The following is a 20,877-nucleotide window of genomic DNA, read 5'->3' as shown; positions in this document are numbered from 1 at the left end:
TGAGAGTCTTGCCTCCAATTTCATAATATAACTACATCTCTCACATAAAGTATTTCTTTGTTTCAGGAGTAAGTGGCTATCAGTATACTTGAGACAATTGCTACATTGTCTCAGAATGCCCATGTCTATCAGGCTAGTCAGATAGATGATGGGAAACAACCCATCCATGACAGCAGGCTTTTACTGTATGTTTTATTAGGGAAGGCAATGGGTTAATTTGACAGGACTGTGCTGGTAGCACCAAGACTACAAGAGGAACCTATACTTTGTGTAGGCTGAAGTTGTTCAACAAGGCAACGCTGGTCAGTATGCAACTGAGTTGCTCCCAGAGCAGCAGAAAAACTTGGAAGGGTTTCACTGATAACTGTTTAGGGAAAAACTGAGCTTCTAGGCTTTGATGCCTCTACATGGCACTGCTAATTGCTGTTGAACGAAGAGCAGCACCATGCACATGTGAGGCTGAAATACAAGCAAAGAGAACCAAGTTTTAAGCTAACTATGAATCAGAAAAACACACAATAAGCCTTCCACCAGCAATCTCCAACTCAGACAGGTTAGATCAGCAAATTTCTAACACAAGGGTGCAGAAAAACACCTTCTTAATGTAGAATAGCTGGTTTGCACCCAGGTGTAACAAGACCACACAAACGACCTATAACAGCCCAACAACTAACAGACACAATGTAATACAATGCAATTAACTGCTTAAAGCAGCAGTAGAAAATACAGTACTTTTTTTTATGAAGTGCATAAATAACAGCAAATAGCTTAAGAAACTGCTAAAGTACAGTCACAGTATACAACAGAAGTACAAAAAATACTCATTTTTGTCTTTTCAGTAGTGGATTGCTCCAGGTGAAAGCAGATTGCCAAATGCCAAGCAGCTATGAGTATTTATGCCAAAGCCTGCACAAATGCCAGCCTTAAATTCATACGAGCAAAGAAAAACAAGTTTTAAGCTAGCTACCAATCAGAAAAGCACAAAATAATCCTTCTACCAGCAATCTCTGGACTTAGACAAGTTAAATCAGCACACTTCTGCCACAAGGGAGCAGAAAAACATCAAAACGAGATACAACACCTTCTTAATGTACACCTTCTTAATGTAGAATAGCTGGTTTGGAGCCCAAGTGCAACCAAACAACACAAACTACCTATAACTAACAGATACAAAGAATATAGTGCAATTAGCTACTTAAAGCAGTAGCAGACAGTACATTTTTTTTAAATTGATGTACAGTCACTAAATATAAGAGAAGTACAAAAAATGCCCTTTTGTATGTTTCACAGCTCAGATAGCCCAGGTAAACATCTACTGCCACTAGATGAATAATCCCAGTCCTTCTAGTTTAAAAGAACAATAAAGGAGTGTCTGGAGTGAAATGCTACCACAAACAAACTTAAAATATATGAAATGCTACCACAAACAAACTTAAAGATACGGATACAGCAATGTACTTGAAACATCTTCTAAAAGTGTTATTATTCAATAAAAGTACTTTGCTTTGTATAAATGAGCCAAAAGCCACTCAGCTGTACAGAATTTATAAAGGCACTAAAAACAAGATAAGCTGATTAATAAGCCCTCCAGCCAGTAAAACTACATGTAGAAATCTCACATGTTTCCCCAACCTAAGCAGACCAGGCTACCTTCCACTGCACTAGATGGAAAATCCATTGACCTCTTGATATAAAACCAAGTGCTTGCTAGAGTGTAAAAATACACTACTTTATCCAACAGCCAGCTAGATAATGAATTCAGATAAAGTAAATCAGTAGAACAGACAATGAGAGGCAAAATGCACTTTCTTAATATATGCACAAGGAAAGGCAAATAATTCAATATAGTAGCAGCAGTGTAGAAAGGGAGGTTATTAAGGTCAATTTACAGTACGGGTGGGAAGCTTAAAATCATCAAGTTTAAAAAGCAAATCAACAAACATGGGTGGGAAAAAATAGCAGGGAATCACCAGCATTGCTTTAGTTTTTGCAGGCTTTAAATCTTTTAAGCAAAAGACAAAGGCCCAGAAATTCATTATGTATTTAAGTATCATTCAAGAGACAATTAACCACTGAAAAACATTTAAAATGTTCAACCTAGAAAATTTAAGTGTCTATCTCTCACATTTATTTATTTATTTTATTTATTTTACATTTGTTAACCGGGCTAGTCTGACTGGATATATTTCCATTTTCAGCAGAGGCCCGGGGAGAAAAGCTCCACATATGGACATAAGAGATTTATAATGAGTACAAATAACAAGTTACAAATAACAAGTTACAGACTTGTAACACTTCAACCAATGCATCTTGATTACAAAAAGAAGGCAACTGGAAAAACTAAAATACATTCTATTAAACATCAATACAACTTCTAGAACCTGATAAATAATAAGAGAGACCAGGGAAAAGAACTAAAACATTGAAACCTAAAACTAGATTACAAAGAAGTACACTACCTAGACTATCTAAATACTATCATCTTTAGCATAATTACATATTGTAGCATGAGAAGAGAGAGTAAAGGGACAGGAGTTAGCAAAAAAAAGCAGTAGAAGGGCAGTGTAGAGTTGATAAAGATATAAGCTTCCTGGGAATAGGGTCAGAGACACAAGGAATAGGATTTGTGAGGAGAAGGAGGCAAGGTGGTGAAAGGCCAGTTAAGGGGGGGGGGGGCATAAGAAAAGGGAGAGGAGTGGTAGGTAAGGAATTAACATTTAATCAGGATTTGAACAGGGACACATCCAGTGGCTTTTCAGGTAGATTCTAAGTTTTTGTTTAAACAAAGTAGTAGATGCCATAGAAGTAAGTTTAGTAGGAAGTTGATTCCAGTGTTTATCCAAGGCATTTGAGAAGAGGGAGTCACCAGCTAGGTTATTAGATTTTGTCAAGGAAACTAGCAGTTTGTTTGATGAGCGGAGGGAGTTTAGATTAGAATATGTGGTTAAGAGGTTAGAAAGTGCAGGTGTATTTTGACTTTGGTATAGAGCTCTATGGACAACTGTAAGTTGGGAAAGAAGTAGCATGTTAGACAGTTCAAGCCAGTTAAGTTGCTGCAGATTTAAACAGTGATGTGTTAAAAAAAACAGGCCAAGCAGATTTCTTAAAACAGAAAACAAAATGGAGCAGGTAAAACTGAAAGCATTTATATCAGTGACAGACAAAAAATATTGGTTTACTTTCCTCACCCTGCATGGAATCACCATTAGTGTTTTATCTTATGCAGGCTTGAAGTCTTTTTAACCAAAAAATAAAAAGACCTAGAAATTGATTGTGTCTGTATCACTCCAGAGACAATTAGCCAATGAAAAAACATGTGAAATGTGTAGCCTAAATAATTGAAGTGTCTATCTCACACAGAACAAAAACACCAGACCAAGCAGATTTCTTAAAACAGAAACGTTGGGCTCACTTAAAAAGTTAATAGAGCAACATGTCTAACATTGCCTTCCACTTTACAAATTATGTGAAAAATGAAACTTTAATGTCTGGCATAGTTAACTGACTGCAAGGATCCATGATTTATGAGTACAGGGACAATGCTAGAAAAAGACGCAATGGGGCCATTCTGTTAACATAGGTAAGAGGTGTGTGTGTGTGTGTGTGTGTGTGTGTATGTGGGAGAGTGAATGGGGGTGGTCTTTGCCAACATGACACATGGGTTGCAAGTGTTAACTACCCTACTACTAATAGCGGGGTTCTTTTTGAATCCCCAGTAAACAACATTCAGATGAAGGCTGTGAAAATCTAATCCAGTATTGAAATGTAGTGCCTTAGTAACTTATTACAGAAACTATTAATCTATAATGGCATTTATATTTTATGTGCTGTTAGCATCACACATTTATTTGTGCATTATTAGTTGCGGCTATGTATCATTGTACTTGTTAGCTCTGGCATATGCAAACTTCAAAATCATACAACTCATCCTATTTGTTAAAAAAGATCTTATTACTGAGTTAGGTTTTTAGATTCAGTCAGAGAAACAGAACATTACATTTTTGAATGCAAAACAGATTGATGACAATGCACCTTTCCCCACACTTACTTGTAATCTATACAATATTCAGCTATTGTAGTCAATGGTGAAGCTAGACACTTACATTTTGTACACATATCATCATGTTGTTGGGTCCTACCGCATACCACCTTATTTTAAGATGTACAAATCTTGCAAGGGTCTAAAAATGTGACTTCTTAATCTTTAATATATGTCCCTCAGTCTACAGCAAATAATCTACAACCTGGTACTCAACTATGGGACACCGAAGTTCAGTCTATATGGCATTTTCAGGTATGCTGCAGCCACCAACACCCAACTGCAGTCTCTAAATATAGCAAATCAGAGGTCAAGCCAATTCAGAAGAAAGAAAGTACATTATTTCCCTTTCTTACTACATGGTGCAATCTCAGAAATTGTAAGTACAATAAGTGGCAAAACTGATGGGAAATGTAATATATATATAACTAGCTTGGTTTGGCCAGATGGGTGGTGAGACAGTGTAGTTGTTGTGATGCTGGTTTTGGTAAGTTTCACATTTTTCACATGAATTTGAGTCCTTTGTAAATGCTATTCCTTCATGGTTTCTAGCTGTTGCTTTCTAAGACTAGAAGAATGTGTTTTTAGATGAGTAGCCCTATCTCCAAACAGTCTAAGTACATGTGCATGTTGTAGGGATTGTTTGGCCTCTATTAAGTCATAATTTCATGAGAACTACTCAGAAGGAAGTACCCTAATGAGTACACTAAGTAGGCCTGTCTACACATTAGTTCTTTTCCCTTCAAGTCAGTTATGTAATATTCCAAATGCTGTGAAACAACAGAAGATGCAGTCACCTTCTATCTATATTTTGCCAGATATGTGGTAAAAGATGTACCAACAAACTGTATTTAAGGCAGTACTAAAAACAAAACAAACAAAAAAATAAGTGTTGAGGAAACTTACCAGGCAAGTACATTTTGAACAGCTATCAGACGGAGAATCAAAAGTGGTCCCACTCTCATATATTTGCCCTTGGTAGCTGCAGCGGCCAGAACAAACAGGACAGCACTCTCCTGAAGGAATGACAGGATTACGACAGGAAACAGGAGGACAGATCAGTGAGACACAAGTGACCCCTCCATTCTGTTAAAGAAAGAATAATAGTTAGTTGTATTTTAGTGTTCTTTTCCCGGTTGGGATGGTGGCAGATGTCAATCTCAAAGAAGAGAGATAAGCTACAAAGCCACACTGTAGATACTGGATAAAATAAATTGCAGAACCAAGCTGTAGTATCTGGGTCCAGAAAGCAGTCTTAGTATTGGGTACCATTTTAGACATCTGAATTATTACTTGCACAATTATGAATGACTTCATGTAGTTACAATATAAAGAAAATAATAAAACCTCATGTCTCAGAAAGACTGCAAGCTCAAACATTCTGTGCGAAGTCTGCCATGTTTATGAGGAATTTATTTTTAGCTACTAAACTTTACCTGTGAATCTCATCAACAAAAATGTTATAACAACTATTACTCTTACCATGACACTCACATTTCATAATAAGTATCAGTATTCTATGATGACACCATTCTTGATGGCTAAGATGTGCACAGTAGCAGCTGTGGGGTTACCTATACAGAATTTATACATCTCCATTCACCCCAATTTGTAGAAGCCATTACACTACAAACTATTACTGTCACTGTTTTTATCTTTACTATTCTGATCATTGTTTTTGTTAATTAACTTAAATCATTCTTTCATTAATTCACTTGTATATCTGTTTGCCTATTTATTAGCTGCACAGGTGGGCTGGTCCTTAGACCCTTTTATTTGTTTACTGGAGTAGTGCACTGATGTCAACTGTCCCTTTGCCAGCACAGCCCTGGTGAATAGGATCACATAAGAAATAAAAAAAATGTATTTATAGATACAAGGACATGCTTTATATATATATATATATATATATATATATATATATATATATATATATATATATATACATATTTACAAATGCAAGAATATGATGCAATATTTAGTTAAAAAAGCAGTTTACAATATCAAAACATGAATGGACAAATGGAATTATGTTTAGCACAGTTGTTGCCACAATGACTGAGATGGCTTATGCTACAGGTATGACCTGAGTGAATGAGAAGTTCTACCATATTTAAATGTCACAAGCAAACAGTTCAATAACTGAAAATACAAAATTTTCTTAAATTAGACAACTAAATATATAATAAATGAATGCATACCCTATGGCTCCTGAGCATAACATAGCACAGTATGTATAACACACTGGATAGTATATAGTTTGGTACGTTGTAAATCCCATCAATCAGGTAAGTCCTATGTAAGTCCAATTATGGACTACAACATGTGAAGAAAACACTAGACTGGTAAATATAAGCGTTTGATATGGAATTACTGGGGATAAAGCAGAATATGTGTGTCCACTAAACTGAAATCTCAAACATTAAACATACAGAACATTCTGTAGTGTATATTGCACATTTGACAATGACATTTACATAGATATTGCATTATATTACGTATCTGACACAGAGGATTCTGATCAATCATGATCAGTTTGTTATGTATTTAAGACATATTCATGAAGAAAATCACCTTCAGAAGCAAAGCTTGAGAGATCAATATTAACTTCCATACTGAGAACGCAATGCAAAATTAGAATTATGACTGGAGATATCCAATCATAATTCCTTGTAGTGCAAGGAACTTAACCTGTCCCCATATAATACAATAGTGTTCAAAGTGTTTTAAAGCTTTGAACTCCATAATACACTTAAAGTTGCTGCAAAGAGTAAAGCCATCAAAGAAGTGAAACAAGAAGCACAAAAAACTTTAAAATCAGTTAAGCACTTCATCTGACTGAGAAAAGGTAAATTAAATGTTTAAGGTTTCAAAGCTCTTAGCACTTCCTGCCACTGGTCTGTGATGGCCTCTGACCAGTCTAAATGCTCTAGTATGACTCCAATGTAGTGCAAGACTAGTGTACCCTACAGTATGCATACTGACCTACACTGTTCAGTTACTCTGTATCAGAGCATATGCATTTATAATAATAATAATAAGTAAGTATTTATAATAGTTTAATATTTGAATTTAATTCAAGTGCCAGGTTTACTGATATTATGTGGTAAGGAGATCCTGGCTGCTGGGGTTATTTTAGAGAACACCTTTGCTCCTACAGCCTCTGTATATGATTAGTGTTATTGTATTTTCTGCATTTGGCAAAGGGGGAAGATATTTTCTATTCACCTAAGTTTTGAAGTCAGGGAGTGGACATTAAGACCAGTTTAGAAGTTTGAGTGTAGCCTTTGTTACAGGAAGCCACTTAGCTTTTAGGTTTTCCACCTTTTAAAATGCCCAAAGTGGGACATTTTCAGTACAAACATCATATTATGAAGGCCAAAACATACCCACGGCTAGTAAAAGGACAACATTTCACTTTTTTTGCCTAAATAAAAGCTTATTATTGTGGCATTTCAGTTGCTTATTCTGTTTCTTATAACATTTAGGTGTTTCAGATACAGAATAACTGTTTTATACAACTATTACAGAAAATATCTGAAATAATTTTACCCTAAAATCTCAGGACATTTGCCATTTTTACAATTTTTTGCAGGACACAACTGCCCAAAGAGGGACTGTCCCTCACAAAGTGGGACAGGTGGTAACCCTATTAGCTTTATGTAATGTGGCACACTTATTTACATTAGAACAAGCTAGACTATAAACAGGCAGTGGTGGAAGGGGATGTCAAACTGAGAGGGAAGGTATGGGAAGCAACTGAATAAGCAAGGCTAAATGGAATGGTGAGGTGCTATATTATTACCAGATCAATGATCACTTACCTTTGATCAGAAAATTAGACACTAATGTTTATTCTCTTTGTAAACAACAGATACTCAATCCTCCATCCTGAAGAAAGATAAATGGCTACTTGTGAATGCACGATTGCTCTTCTGCAATACACACTGGCATTAAGACTTTTACACAAAAGATACTGTCCCCACTGCTAAGCAAACTTAACATTGAATACCCTACCCTTTTCTACACACCTCAGACTCACTCCAATGAGTTATGGCCTCTTTTTACCCTTGCTACTTGTTGAAAGATCCTTTTCCATACATACTTACATACTCCATCTGGTTATAATTCCCTGTCCATAGATATCAAAGAAAGCCATAGTATCAAAATATTCAAGAAACCTCTCCACTCCAATCTTGTCCATGAAACAAATGCAAACACTTCAAGGATACAGGTTAATAACTTCCCCATTTTACACTATGTATCTCTGAACCACAGCTTCTACTATCATACATAGGACAACAAAAAGAATGGGAAAGGAATGAATGATATTTTATCCCCCCTTCTCCCTCTCCTATGTGTTATATTAACATCTGCATCCTCTTTTTAAAAATGTAACTGCTACATTTAAACATATACTATGCAACACTATTTATGTGGTAAACAAATGTGCAATAAAATTAATCAAACTGCTGAGGTTAGTCACTTTCATCCACAGATTACCTTCAAACCCATTAATTCTATTCACTTCCTTGAGTGTATACACATCAGATGCCTGACTACAATCAAACAAAAAATAATGATGACAATAATCATCACATTAATGATTTCAGCTTGCTTTACTTAAAGATGCACAAGTACTGCCAAGCCAGATTAATGGAATGCTTTGCTGTGATCACATAACAGCAAAGGGTCAATTAGTTTCATCCAAGACCTGTCTTCATGCCGACTAACTACAGCCACTTCATTCACTGTGCACACCTCAGAATTTTTTTAAAGTGATCAAAGGAATGTACAAATATATAATGACCAAAAAATGTGCTTGCAAAACCACCATGCATACATTTGCTCACGAATTACACCATTTAATTTCCATGTACATGTCAGATGTTTGTGATAAAATAAATAATTAACCCTATAAATACATACATAATACATAAATAATGGTCACTGTAATATAGTTAAATGCTGTCAGTCACAGAGTGAAAACACTTGCAACCACCAACATAAAAACACACAAATGCACACATGCACATCAGTGCCCATCAGTTACCACCACATTACTGAATTCATTCACCTCAGGTGTCTGATTAAGACCAAATGAATAAATCTACTGTATATGTGGCTACAGTAATTTATTTCAAGTCTTTCCTGTCAGATGTATGCAATACAACCGATTGAAACATGTGCAAATACACACACACACACATGCACCAACCTTACTGTCTGTGTAAACCTCAGATGTCTGATTTTGATCAAATGAATGAACAAATGCATAAATAATGGCTGTGTAATGTTTTTCAGCTTGTTTCTGTCTGACAAAAATGCAAACCTTGGCAATTCCTCTATACCTATGCATGCACAAATGTACAGAAACACACACACACACACACACACACACACACACACACACACACACACACACACACACACACACACGCATGCAGGCACACACACACACACACACACACACACACACACACACACACACACAAACAGACACATACACACACATGTGTGCAGGGGTACCTGTAACAACTACAGCCACTTTAATAACTATATGCATTATATTTCTAATTGTAATGAAATCAATGAATGAAAAAATATATGAAGGGCCACAGTAATGTTCTTTTTCAACTTGTTGCTGTCAGACACACACAATGAAACCCATTGCAATACTGTGTCCTACTGCTTTCTCATTCTCACACACATGTGCACATGCGGGTGTGTGTGTGCACAACCAACACTTCTGACAGCCTCCTTAATGACTGTGCATCTATTTCTTTATTTATTTAAGTTTGTTGACTGGATAAATAAACTATTTTTAGTCACAACCCAAGGCAGAGGTAAATACAGACATAAAATGCAATTTGTTGTACAGCAAAGTAATGTAAATATACAAACAGTAGACATGAATACATACTTATAAGCAAAATTAATACTGAAGGGAATGATGGTTAAGCAGAATAAAAAAGAAGACATTAATGTGTACATTACATAAAAAACATATTTTCTTTTACAAACACATAAATGTGCAGCCTGATAAGTAAGCCATATATTAGATTTTAGTTTAGAAGATAACTATCAGGTATACATTTTAGGATGATGGATTTGAAGTAGGATATTGTGAAAGCAGAATAATAGTAGCAGATTAAAATGAAATAATTTAATAGTAGTAAACATATTAAAATGTTTTCATAAGAAAGGGAAGACAAAAGAAGTTCTAATTAAGAAGTAGCATAAGTAGGTATGTGTGACAATAAGTAATCAGCCTTTATCAATAAACCATGAACAATTAGATTGTTTCTGAAGGTGTGCTTCCACTCATTACAAATGTCAAGGCTTCTGACAGAATGTGATAAATGAATAAATAAAAACATAAACAACGGCAATAAAAAATAAGTACATACTTTACTTCAGCTCCCTGCTACTGGGTTCACATCCAGAAATCAGGGAACATTCTTTAACTTTTAACTTAGCTACCTCAGGAACAGGTCACTTGATACAGTTTCAGTCAGTGAGAAAGACTGTTCACTGTTTAATCTAGTAGCCAAAGGATCCTCTATTGAAACATTAATTGTACCCCTGAATGGCAGGAGGGCTTGTAATCACCATATTCTCCCTTTAATGCAAGTTGACATTTTTAATATAAATCAAAACTTAGTTCCAAGGCTCAAAATATGTATGTATGGAATTCAGATCAAATACAGGTAAACTGTATTCCATTTTAGGTATTAACTTTTAAAAAAGCTATAGTCTACCATGCATCTTGTGGTAGGTGGTTTGAATATTTATAAGTAACATTAAGTTGGGCTAGAGCATGCTGTGTTAAGTGGTCTGTGTGTACAGAGAACTGAGTTGTTGATCAATCATAGTTACTAGACATTTTTGTCGTGTTCACTTGGAAAGGGCATTCTTTGTGGATCTGCAGTACATAGACTAAGATTGTTTTTAAACTTAGATTGTATTCCAAATTGCATTGTAGCTGTCTCACTACAACATCTGTCTTAACTAGCCAAGTGCATACATTATGGACTTCATTCTGTAGTTTTTACTGACAGTTGGATAATAAACACTTTAAGTGAGGAAGTAGAATGCCAGTTGTATATAACATAAAGGCATCAGTGGAAAAATCAAGGATTAAAGTATTTATGAAAACTGAAAAGAGTAAACAGGCTAGATTAGAACTTGTGGTTCACTGGTTGAAAAGGTTCTAGTCTCTGATCTATTCTTACTAAAGGTACCATTTGATATTCCTAGACTCATTAGTGTGAGTCCTGAAACAGGAATTCTAGGAAATAAGTTTTGCCAATGTCATCTTTAGGCTATACCTCCTTTTTCAAGGACATTCAGGCCTGTCAAGCCAGACATGAATTTATGAATACACATCCAGTTATCTGGTTTCCATTTAAAAGCAGATAATGTAGGATGCTGTTTGATTTGCCAAGGAAGTGCATTCCAGAGGTGGGAGCATTTGCTGCATAATGAACCTTCCATGTTTTATTTATTTGCTGATGAAAATGTAGATCCATGGTTCTGGTATTTCTGGAGCAATTTTCATTTGTAAAAGCTACCAGATATTTAGGACTACTGGGTTCGTCATGGTATGGAAGGAAAGGCATAGATCTCTCCATAGAAACCTATATGATACTGAATAAGGAGACACTGCTTCTAGTCTTTTCTGGTAATTTACAGTTTTTAAGCAAGAGACCTTTTTAGTTAGGAAACTCTAGGTTATTTCTAACACATTTATGTGTCTACTGAGGTACATCTGAAAGGGGGCATTGTATTCAGACTAATCAATGCTGAATATGAGGGAAGAATAATCTTTTTAGGTTTGGATGATATTCAGCAATTAGCTGCACTAAGTAGAAAGACTGTCAGACTACTGCCTTTATATGATGATCAAATGAGAGGATGTTTCAACCCAAGTACCAAAGTTTTTAATAACAGTGAGACTAAATGAGTGAAAATCAGAGCTTACGTGTGCTAAGTTTGAGGTTGCTAGTTCTCTGAGTATTCCTTTGTCTGAGATATGGTGATATCAGAGTTCGTTATTATAGGTGCAGGAGGGCTTGCCCCTGCAAACAACTTCAGAGAACAGCATGCACTGTTGTCCTGTATCTTCGTAGTCATCTTTTTGCAAATTTTGGGTTTGCATTTTTGAGCCAAGGAATTACAAAAAGGAGCTGTTGCTAAACTGAACTGTTACTGTTCTGTTTTGAAGGTCCTCATAAAATGATCCTAATGCTTATATCTGATACCTAAATTACTTGAAATCTTAATTAGGAGAATGTGGCTTATTGATTCAAATGCATAATTTAAATCAATATATGGTACACCAATAAGTCCTCCATTTTTTGTTGCTTCAAAGATATGATTGTTTGCAATGTAAATAAAAGACCATTATAACCTGCCCTGAATCCATGCTGTTTATCCAAATGTAAGATAAATTTTGATATGTAGTGTATCAACCGATTGTACTGTCATCATAATTTTGGCTAACAGACAAACTTTAATAAAAGGTCTATAATCTGATTCAATTTGGGTAGAGCAAGCTTCTAGCGACTATGGGACTTAACCCGAGTTATGAATGAGATCATACACCTGGCACAATGAATCCGAGATAAGGTGTGCTACCCTTCTAAAGGAACTGGGTGTAAGACCTGAGTATTTATCTGATTGGTTGTAGAGTGTTCGCAGCCCTACATTATGAAGAAACAATGAGACCCTGAGTTCAAAGGAGTCAGTGGGATGATGAAGAGCAAAAACTAAAGGTTATTAACTTAAATATTTTTCATTTTAATGAATATATTGTTATTCAGATGAAGTCCACACTTTTCATATGTATTTATTTATTTACTGTAAATTGTGTTTTATGTTTCTAAAAGTAAGTTCGAGTCCTTCTAGAGGTCTTCTTTTTATTAATTTGTTAGTGGGATAAGAAGAGCTGTGAACCACAAATGCATGTTTTCAGACAGTGACCCAAGGGCACTGCTCTCATTAAATGACTTACTCAGAATCACACAGTATATACGTAACAACTGCTATTATTATTTTTGCAAGTTCAAAAGTGGAAGTCATAATTTCTGAAAGTAGATATTAGATATGCTCTTCTTCTAGAAGAAGAATGCTTACTTTGTAGCTGAAGTAAATGAAGCACAAATGACCATTCAGTTGATCACCAGCAGTCAGCCAGGATAGGTGGGGACTGAGAAGCAGCAGTCCTAATGCCTTCTCATGGAAGGGAGGTAGTGGGATCTTCCTGCCTACCAGTCCCCTGGTAGAAACAAAGGGTTTTGACATCCCTGTGTCCATGGACAATCACCAGGACATGACTGATGGTCACAACAAGGGAAGTAAGAAATGCAATCATAAAATAAGGTGATCTGCTTTTTGCTTAGGTTTCTTGCACTGTATGTTGAACTACTGAATACATTTTAACTGGTGAAGTTAAATGTTTTTATATAAGCTAAACAGGGTTCCACTGAACAGTAAAAGGTAATGTGTCAATATCTGTATGCTAGTAAATATTATAAATAAATTTAAACATATGCAAGTACACATTACTGCACATTCATATTTTCTTACTGCATCATATCAATCTCAGCAGTTTATTGCATTTTTTGGTTAATTTATTCTGGCTCAGGATAGCCACAACTGCTAGATGTGGTATATAGGGGAATAAAAATGTTCTATAGCTATTTCCAGAAACAAGTCTGGATGGGACAGTCTTGGGAGGATGCTGGGTGCATCTTACATGAGAAACTGTACATTTTCTGTACTTATATCCAGAAATCCTTCTACATGAGTAATGCTCGTCTGGCACTCTCAGCCATTTTCACAAGCCTGTCTGCCTGGGAAGGAATAGAGGTGAGGCAGCCTCTTAATCTAGTTTTGCCCAGTCAGGGAAACCAAATGTTCAGTACCCATTTCAATTATTTGTTTTTATGGGAGAAGAAAGTCAATGGTGTGATCACATATGCTGGATATAGTCTACAGATGCTAATAAGAATATTATGAAATATGTCTGCCTTGCGGAGCTTGACTGGAGACTCATCTGCTGTTTATGATCCCCACATGAAAATAGAAATATTTTGCATCTCAGTTACTGAATGTTGTTTACAGACTGTAAACATTCCGAAGCTTCTTCCAGAAATTGTCTGAATAAAAGGGATACTAGGGGTTGAAAGGACTTGACTGCTGAGAATTGTCTACAGTAGAAACTGTGTACCTTTACTGCATTTCTATGAACCTGCTATTCTGTGCAGAGGTGATGGTTTGGAGCCTACCTTGCTAGAAGTATTACTGTGAACATGCTGCAGATATTTCCAGAAAAAAATGCTGTCAGGATGTGGAGGTGTGCCGTGCTGCTGAGTATAGTCCACATAGGAAACTGTTAATGTTGTGCAGCCATTTCGTGAACATGGGTGCCTGGGGTCTCAGTTCCTGGGTGTGGCCTATATTAACTGAGACTGATAGACCTATTTAACACAGGTTAACACATCATGCCAGATGATGGATGGTTTATCTGCAGAAATCAGTTGTGTGCAGGGGAGGGGGCACTGCTGTGTAAAATGTCTATGTACAAGATGTCTAATAACACAACATGTAGATATATTAATATGGTAACATAATGCACTGCATTCATGTCTGTGTTACTTTCTCCATATTCTAGTGGTGGTAACAGGTAGCACATCAACAATGTTCTTTTATAAGATACTGTGATGTTCACAGTGTATATATGTATTATGCAACTCTCATTTAACTGGAATGTATGTCTGCTACACTACAGACTTTGTTGTATGTAACTTTAATTCAGTCATGCATGCATTGCAAAACAAATTTTGGAAAAAAATACATTAATAGTGGCTTTACACTGCTCTAGCTGAGCTTAGTTTGAAATCTAACTTAGGATGCTAAGAATGCTAAGGAACTGGCTTGACAAGGAAAGACTGCACTTCTTTTCAAATGGTCTTCTCAATGACTGGGGCTGCAGTGATTTGCCCCTCATATACTACTATTGCAAATCTGGGAAGCATGGTACCATTACCTTCCACAAAGGAGGAGCGACTACAGACCCTAGGAACTATCACCTCATTAGCCTGACAAGTCTGACATGTAAAGCTATGTAATGGATCATCATGGAATTAACAAACAAGGATATGGGGAATCTCTAAACTCTGGATCCCACACTGTTTGGTTTTATGAAGGGTAGTTCATGACTGCTCAACTTGGTCAACTTTTTTGAGTCAGTCAGCAGAGCTGTAGATGAAGGCAAGGTGGTTCATACAGCCCACCTTGATATGGCCAAGGCCTTTGATACTATTGCCCACTCAGGAATCATAAAAAAACTGACTAAGCTAGACATCAATCCTTATATCACTACGTGGGTTGCAAACTGGCTCACAGGTAGAACCCACAGTGTGAAAGTAGCTGACTCCAAGTCAGACTGCAGACTAGTCAAGAGTGGAGTCCCACAGGGATCGGTCCTAGGTCTTCTCCTGTTTGGTATCTACTTCTCTGAAGTCCAGGCCAACACAAAAGGACTCTGGTTGACAAAGTTTGCAGACGATTGCAAGTTGGGAGCTATTATTAACTCCTCAAGGGATGTTGACATCCTACAGAAAGGCCTCACTGTGACCAACGACTGGTGTCAGAACCATGGCCTTAAGCTCAATGCCAAACAATGTGTCATTATCCCCTTTGAGAAAAACCCAGTTCCCTAGAATTACAGCATCGATGGTAGTCCACTGAACACAGAAGGCGTTATAAGAGATCTGGGAACACAGGTTGACAGCAACCTCTCTTTTGACCACCATATTGCCACTGTGGTCAGAAAGTTTTCTATGTGGTGCATTTCATTACTAAGGGTTTTGCATCCAGGAAGAAAGAGGTCATTGTCTCCCTCTACTATTCCCTCATTAGGCCAATCATTGAGTACAATGCCCCATCTGGCATGTACCTCACTAAACACATGCAACAACTGGAGAGGCTGCAAAAGTACCTCACAAAGAGGATCCTAGGCTTAAAATATTTGTCCTATATGGACAGACTCAAAAAAACTCCAACTATTCTCTGTCTCATATCGTCTACCTACAGACGATCTCTGCTTGACTTACAAAGCCATGTCTGACCCAGTTCTGTTAGAAATGCTACATCTAAAGAAATCCCAATCCCTCCGTATCACACGCTCCAGTGACCTCAACTTCATTACCACAATCAACAGAATATGCTGAAGGGACAGGTTCATAACCCAGAGACTGCCCATGCTATGGAACAGACTTTCCATAAATGTCAAGCAGAGCACCTCACTGGCCCTCTTCAAGAGAAATCTTGATGAGTGGATAGGAAATAGAAAATTCACCCCAGCGATCACTCCAGTGGCCTTAATCAACAGAGGCACTGGGAACTAATGTCGGGTGGCATGATGCCAGGGTAATCCTATGGGCTAGGCTTGTAGAGGCTCCAGGGTCATTAGCCTAGTACACACCTATGAACCTATTAACCTCTCAGCTTTCCCTGATATTGCAGAACATCTCTGATTCTGCCTCATATTTTTGCTGTCTCTCATAAAATTTTGATGAGATCCGTATATGTGTAATGATCTCTTTGTGAGCAATGTTTTATGCACAAAATGATGTTGTAGGACACAGATTTGAACACAAGCTCCATAGTTCTTGTACTGTAAAACCAAAATATTTCTGGAATACCCACAGATGTCCAGTTAACTGAAAGGTACCAGACAGAAGGCTGGAAAACTGCCTAACACTTCCTCCTAACATTACTACTTGTTCTACCATGACAGAATTCATTTTGATCTACATAAGCCCAGCAGCTTCCTCTCAACCTGCAGACAATGAAAACAGAACAAAGGCTCTTGAAAGGCAAGCACATCCAGCCAAAAACCCGAACATCTAAATAGCATAAAAGATGAATAACAAATAGCCTGTAACTCTTCTCACTTCTGGTAGAAATGTAGGACACTGCTTAGAAATACAGGTTTTAAAAAAAAGAATGTGCCAAACATAAAGCACAAATATAATCATATTATAAAATACATGTTGTAAAATCTGTAAACTCTGTAAAGTTTAAAAAATGATACTGCAAAAAATCTACCTCACAAATAGTTAGTTTGCTTCTGAAAAAAGGAGATGAAAGATTTTGTTACTGTTTTTTTTTTTAATCATTGATGTCACCAGTATATTTGTCATATAGCCTGATTTCCAGTTCAATAAAGAGCTTCAAAATTTGGTGTGATGAGTGGGAATTCAGAAAATTATGTGAATATGTAAATGAAGCCTGGAAACAGGAATATACTTCTAAAACAGGTATATCATTTGGAGGGGTAGGTCAAGCCTGGAAACAGATACTGCTCTCCAAAACTAGTACAATTGGGAATTCTGGTTCAGTTTCCTTAGTTGCATTTCACATTTGTAAACTGTTGCCTCATTTTCCATTGGCCTTGAACCTCTGAGAAGTAAACAGTAGGTGAAAGAGATAGCAGACCTATCTAATTATGTTATTCTGAAGATTTTATCACTAGAATCTCTCTTCTATAGCTTTCACAAATTATACCATCCTTGTCTAAATACTAAGAAACCTGGGCACTATTTTAATTAGTACTATTGTTTTTATCTGAGATGTGGAGCTGCAAAAATTGTTTTATAGTAACCCTGCTTCCATTTTTAAGACATCTGTTAACAGCCTAGTTTTAAATGAGACAGTTAGCATTGTAACTTTAGAGTGTCTTTCAGATGTTGGCTAACTGGTCATTCACTTGCTGGATTACATTACAATAGAAGCACCTTTTCATTGGCCATAAAGTAAACACTGAGAAGGCATCTGGCCAACAGACTTGGAGCTCTTGATCTTAGGTGTAAATGGATAAAGCCTAGACTATGACCCAGACATCTCTGGTGCCCCAGGCACTAGATGCGCACACTGAGGTGAGATATAATAGACATTCAACACCTGAATCTGTAGTGGAGACTAAGATCACACAGGGGTGATTTTGTAAGATGATGATGGGACCATTTGAGAGGTTCTGTCATTTACGAATGTGAGAGACATGCTCTCACAAAGATCCAGTGACTGCCATCTTTTCCAGCATCTATGGGCATACACAGCAGGGACTGTAGGTACATAAAGCAAAAATCCATGATGGCTGCCTTTATGATGGCCATGCTATGATCAGCTCTTGTCTAGTTATGGTTAAGGTGGATTTGCATTGATTGGCCAAAGGGTTGGCAGGTGTGAATGACTGAAAAAAAAATCTACTTGATCAAGTAAATGTAACACTGTAGTAAACTAGGTTAGAACAAAGGATATTAAGCAGTCTGTTAAGTAGCTAACAGTAAGTATAATGCACTTACTTACATAATCTAACTAAATGTGGCATTTTCTACTGAGATGCCAGACCATTGCAGTAGTTCACTGTACTATTTAATGACAGAGAATAATTTTGAGTATGCACCATAGCAGAATCAATAACATACAGTGGGCAGATGGGGCAGTGGTAGCATTGTCACCTCACAGCAAGAGCTTATCCGGTTTGATTCTTGGCTGGAGTGCCTTCTGTGCAGAGTCTGCATGTCCTTCTTGCATTCATGTGGTGCTCCGGTTTCCTCCCACATTACAAAGACGTATCTGGAATGTTTCTCACTGGGCCTCTAATGAAAATTGGCTTCTTTCCAAGTTTGACTTTCCCAGTTAACAAATATAAAATAAAAGATACAACATATTTGCCTACCCAGGGATGAATTTCCTGTTCCCTGTCCAAGTTATACTTGAAATGGATTATGGATGAACTCTGCTTCACATGCATGGGGAGTCTGTTCCAGAGACGGGGTAGTCTGTGGGATACATACCTGTCTCTCCAGCAGGTCCTATTTATATCACAGGCAAGGTTCAAGTCTTTAGAATAGATAATTTATATAAAGTTCCCACTTACAGCAAATTTTGTGAAAAACTACTAACCTTTCCAGATAATAGAGCAACTTATACTTCTTCAGTCATAAACCCATAACGTAAACTAATTCAAGTAACCTTTCCTAACTAAAACCAGCCTCACCTCCTTCTACCTATGAACATATCCAAGGTAAACAACTCTGCTTAACATCCAACCCAGTTAGTCTTGTACCCTCTCATCTCATTCATACACAACAAACTATGTATCATCCACAAAGTAAAACAGAATAGGTGAACACCTTAGAAACATACGTGATTAATGGGAAGGGAATGCCTTAGCAAAACATTATGGCTTGCCCGGACCATGTTTTTAAATTTATTATACTGGATACTGTTACACTAAGCACAAGAGGCGGAGCATGGTCTTATCAGCTTGACAAAATGGAATTAGGATGGCAGCTTAGACTGAATGCCATGTATTGGCCAGGGCTGAACGATAATTTGTCTATCAGTAGTCTTTTGAAAATATGTTTATGATTACAATGAAATATTTTAAAAGGTTTTAATATTTCCATAATGTTGTTGAAGTAATGATCATTTTTAGTGCATTATAGCTTTAAATGAATGTTCCTTGATTGCTCTAGGATATGATGTCATTTTAACTTCCTTTTAAATTTGGTAGGTTAGAGTAAATAATTGTATCTGATGAAGTCTCTTTAAGTCTATAAAAACAAGATGAAAGCACTTATACTTGGATATTTTAATATTTTAACTTTTTGGATTGTAATAAATAATAAATTTTGGTGTCTTTACGAAAACATTTTGCCTGCTCCATACTATTTTGTGGATTATACAGTGCTTCTTGTTCGTTTATCTCTTCTCGTGGTGTGGTTAAACTATGTATCATAACAGCTCACATATCTGATAATATTACACCTGTTAGTGTATTACAACACCTCACATATCTGATAATATTACACCTGTTAGTGTATTACAACACCTCACATATCCCCATATATTATACCTATCCGTCTTTTCATCCTGCTGTAAATACATACATACTGCTCAAGCAATCTATTCATTATAATTTATTATTTTCAAGGACTGAATTTTCATTTTGCTTGAAATTATTCATATGATTTATTTGTTCTAATTTTACTGTGTGTTTTATTCCCATTATTTCACTGTTTTATTATTGAAATAATGGACAGCACAGTGGTGCAGGAGTTTGCATTGTCGCCTTGCAGCAAGAGGTTCTCCGGTTCGATTCTCGGCTGAGGTACCTTCGGTGTGGAGCCTGCATGTCGTCCCAGCATTTGTGTGGGTTTGCTCCAGTTTCAGCCCAAGTTACAAATACATGTTTCTGGAGCATTTCTCCCTGGGCCTCCACTAAAAATTGTCTCGTTCCAAGTAGGACTTTCCCAGTAAACAAATAATAAATAAATTATTACTTTACATTCTGTTGTTAACTGAAATAAATCCACTTTGGTTCAGTTCTCTACTCTGGTTAACAAAAAACATGCATATATACATGGAGATATAAATTAATATTGATCATGATGTAAATATTAGTAGTATGACTAACAACAGAAATGAATGCGCAGGTGCTAACATCATGAATTAAGCACTGTACTGTGTGATACAAAAGCAATATGTGGAGTGGTATGTGCGGACAAAGATTATTTCTTGACATACAGATAGATGCTGTCTAAAAGGCACAGCAGGAGCAACTTGTTAACTTAAAACATTGTCATATGGATGTTTTTCTGGTACTCCACTGTGATTGGGAGTGTTCATATTACAAATGAAATAGTATTTCAACAAGTGAAAGAAAATGTATGATCTATTGTAGTTTGTGTTTAGGTGTGGTTAAACATCTTGGTATGGACTGAGATGATGCCTGTGCTTTTGTTTGCGGACACCAGTTA

At 36.7% G+C, this 20,877-nt stretch overlaps 1 protein-coding gene across 1 annotated transcript in view; it reads right to left on the bottom strand.

Annotated features, from left to right (window-relative positions):
* The window catches only part of LOC122815830 (kielin cysteine rich BMP regulator), a 2,917,372-nt gene that overhangs the window by 640,174 nt on the left and 2,256,321 nt on the right, over positions 1–20,877 (bottom strand). The window contains exon 37 of the mRNA XM_044088633.1: positions 4,946–5,125. Coding sequence (XP_043944568.1) covers positions 4,946–5,125 — 180 coding nt within the window. The remainder of the gene's footprint in view (positions 1–4,945; positions 5,126–20,877) is intronic.

The sequence above is a fragment of the Protopterus annectens genome, chromosome 11.part0, assembly GCF_019279795.1.
Source record: "Protopterus annectens isolate FY-2018-M chromosome 11.part0, PAN1.0, whole genome shotgun sequence".
In the NCBI taxonomy this organism is placed as follows: Eukaryota; Metazoa; Chordata; order Ceratodontiformes; family Protopteridae; genus Protopterus; species Protopterus annectens.
Note: the sequence above shows the minus strand (reverse complement) of the source record. Positions and strands in the feature narration are given on the sequence as shown.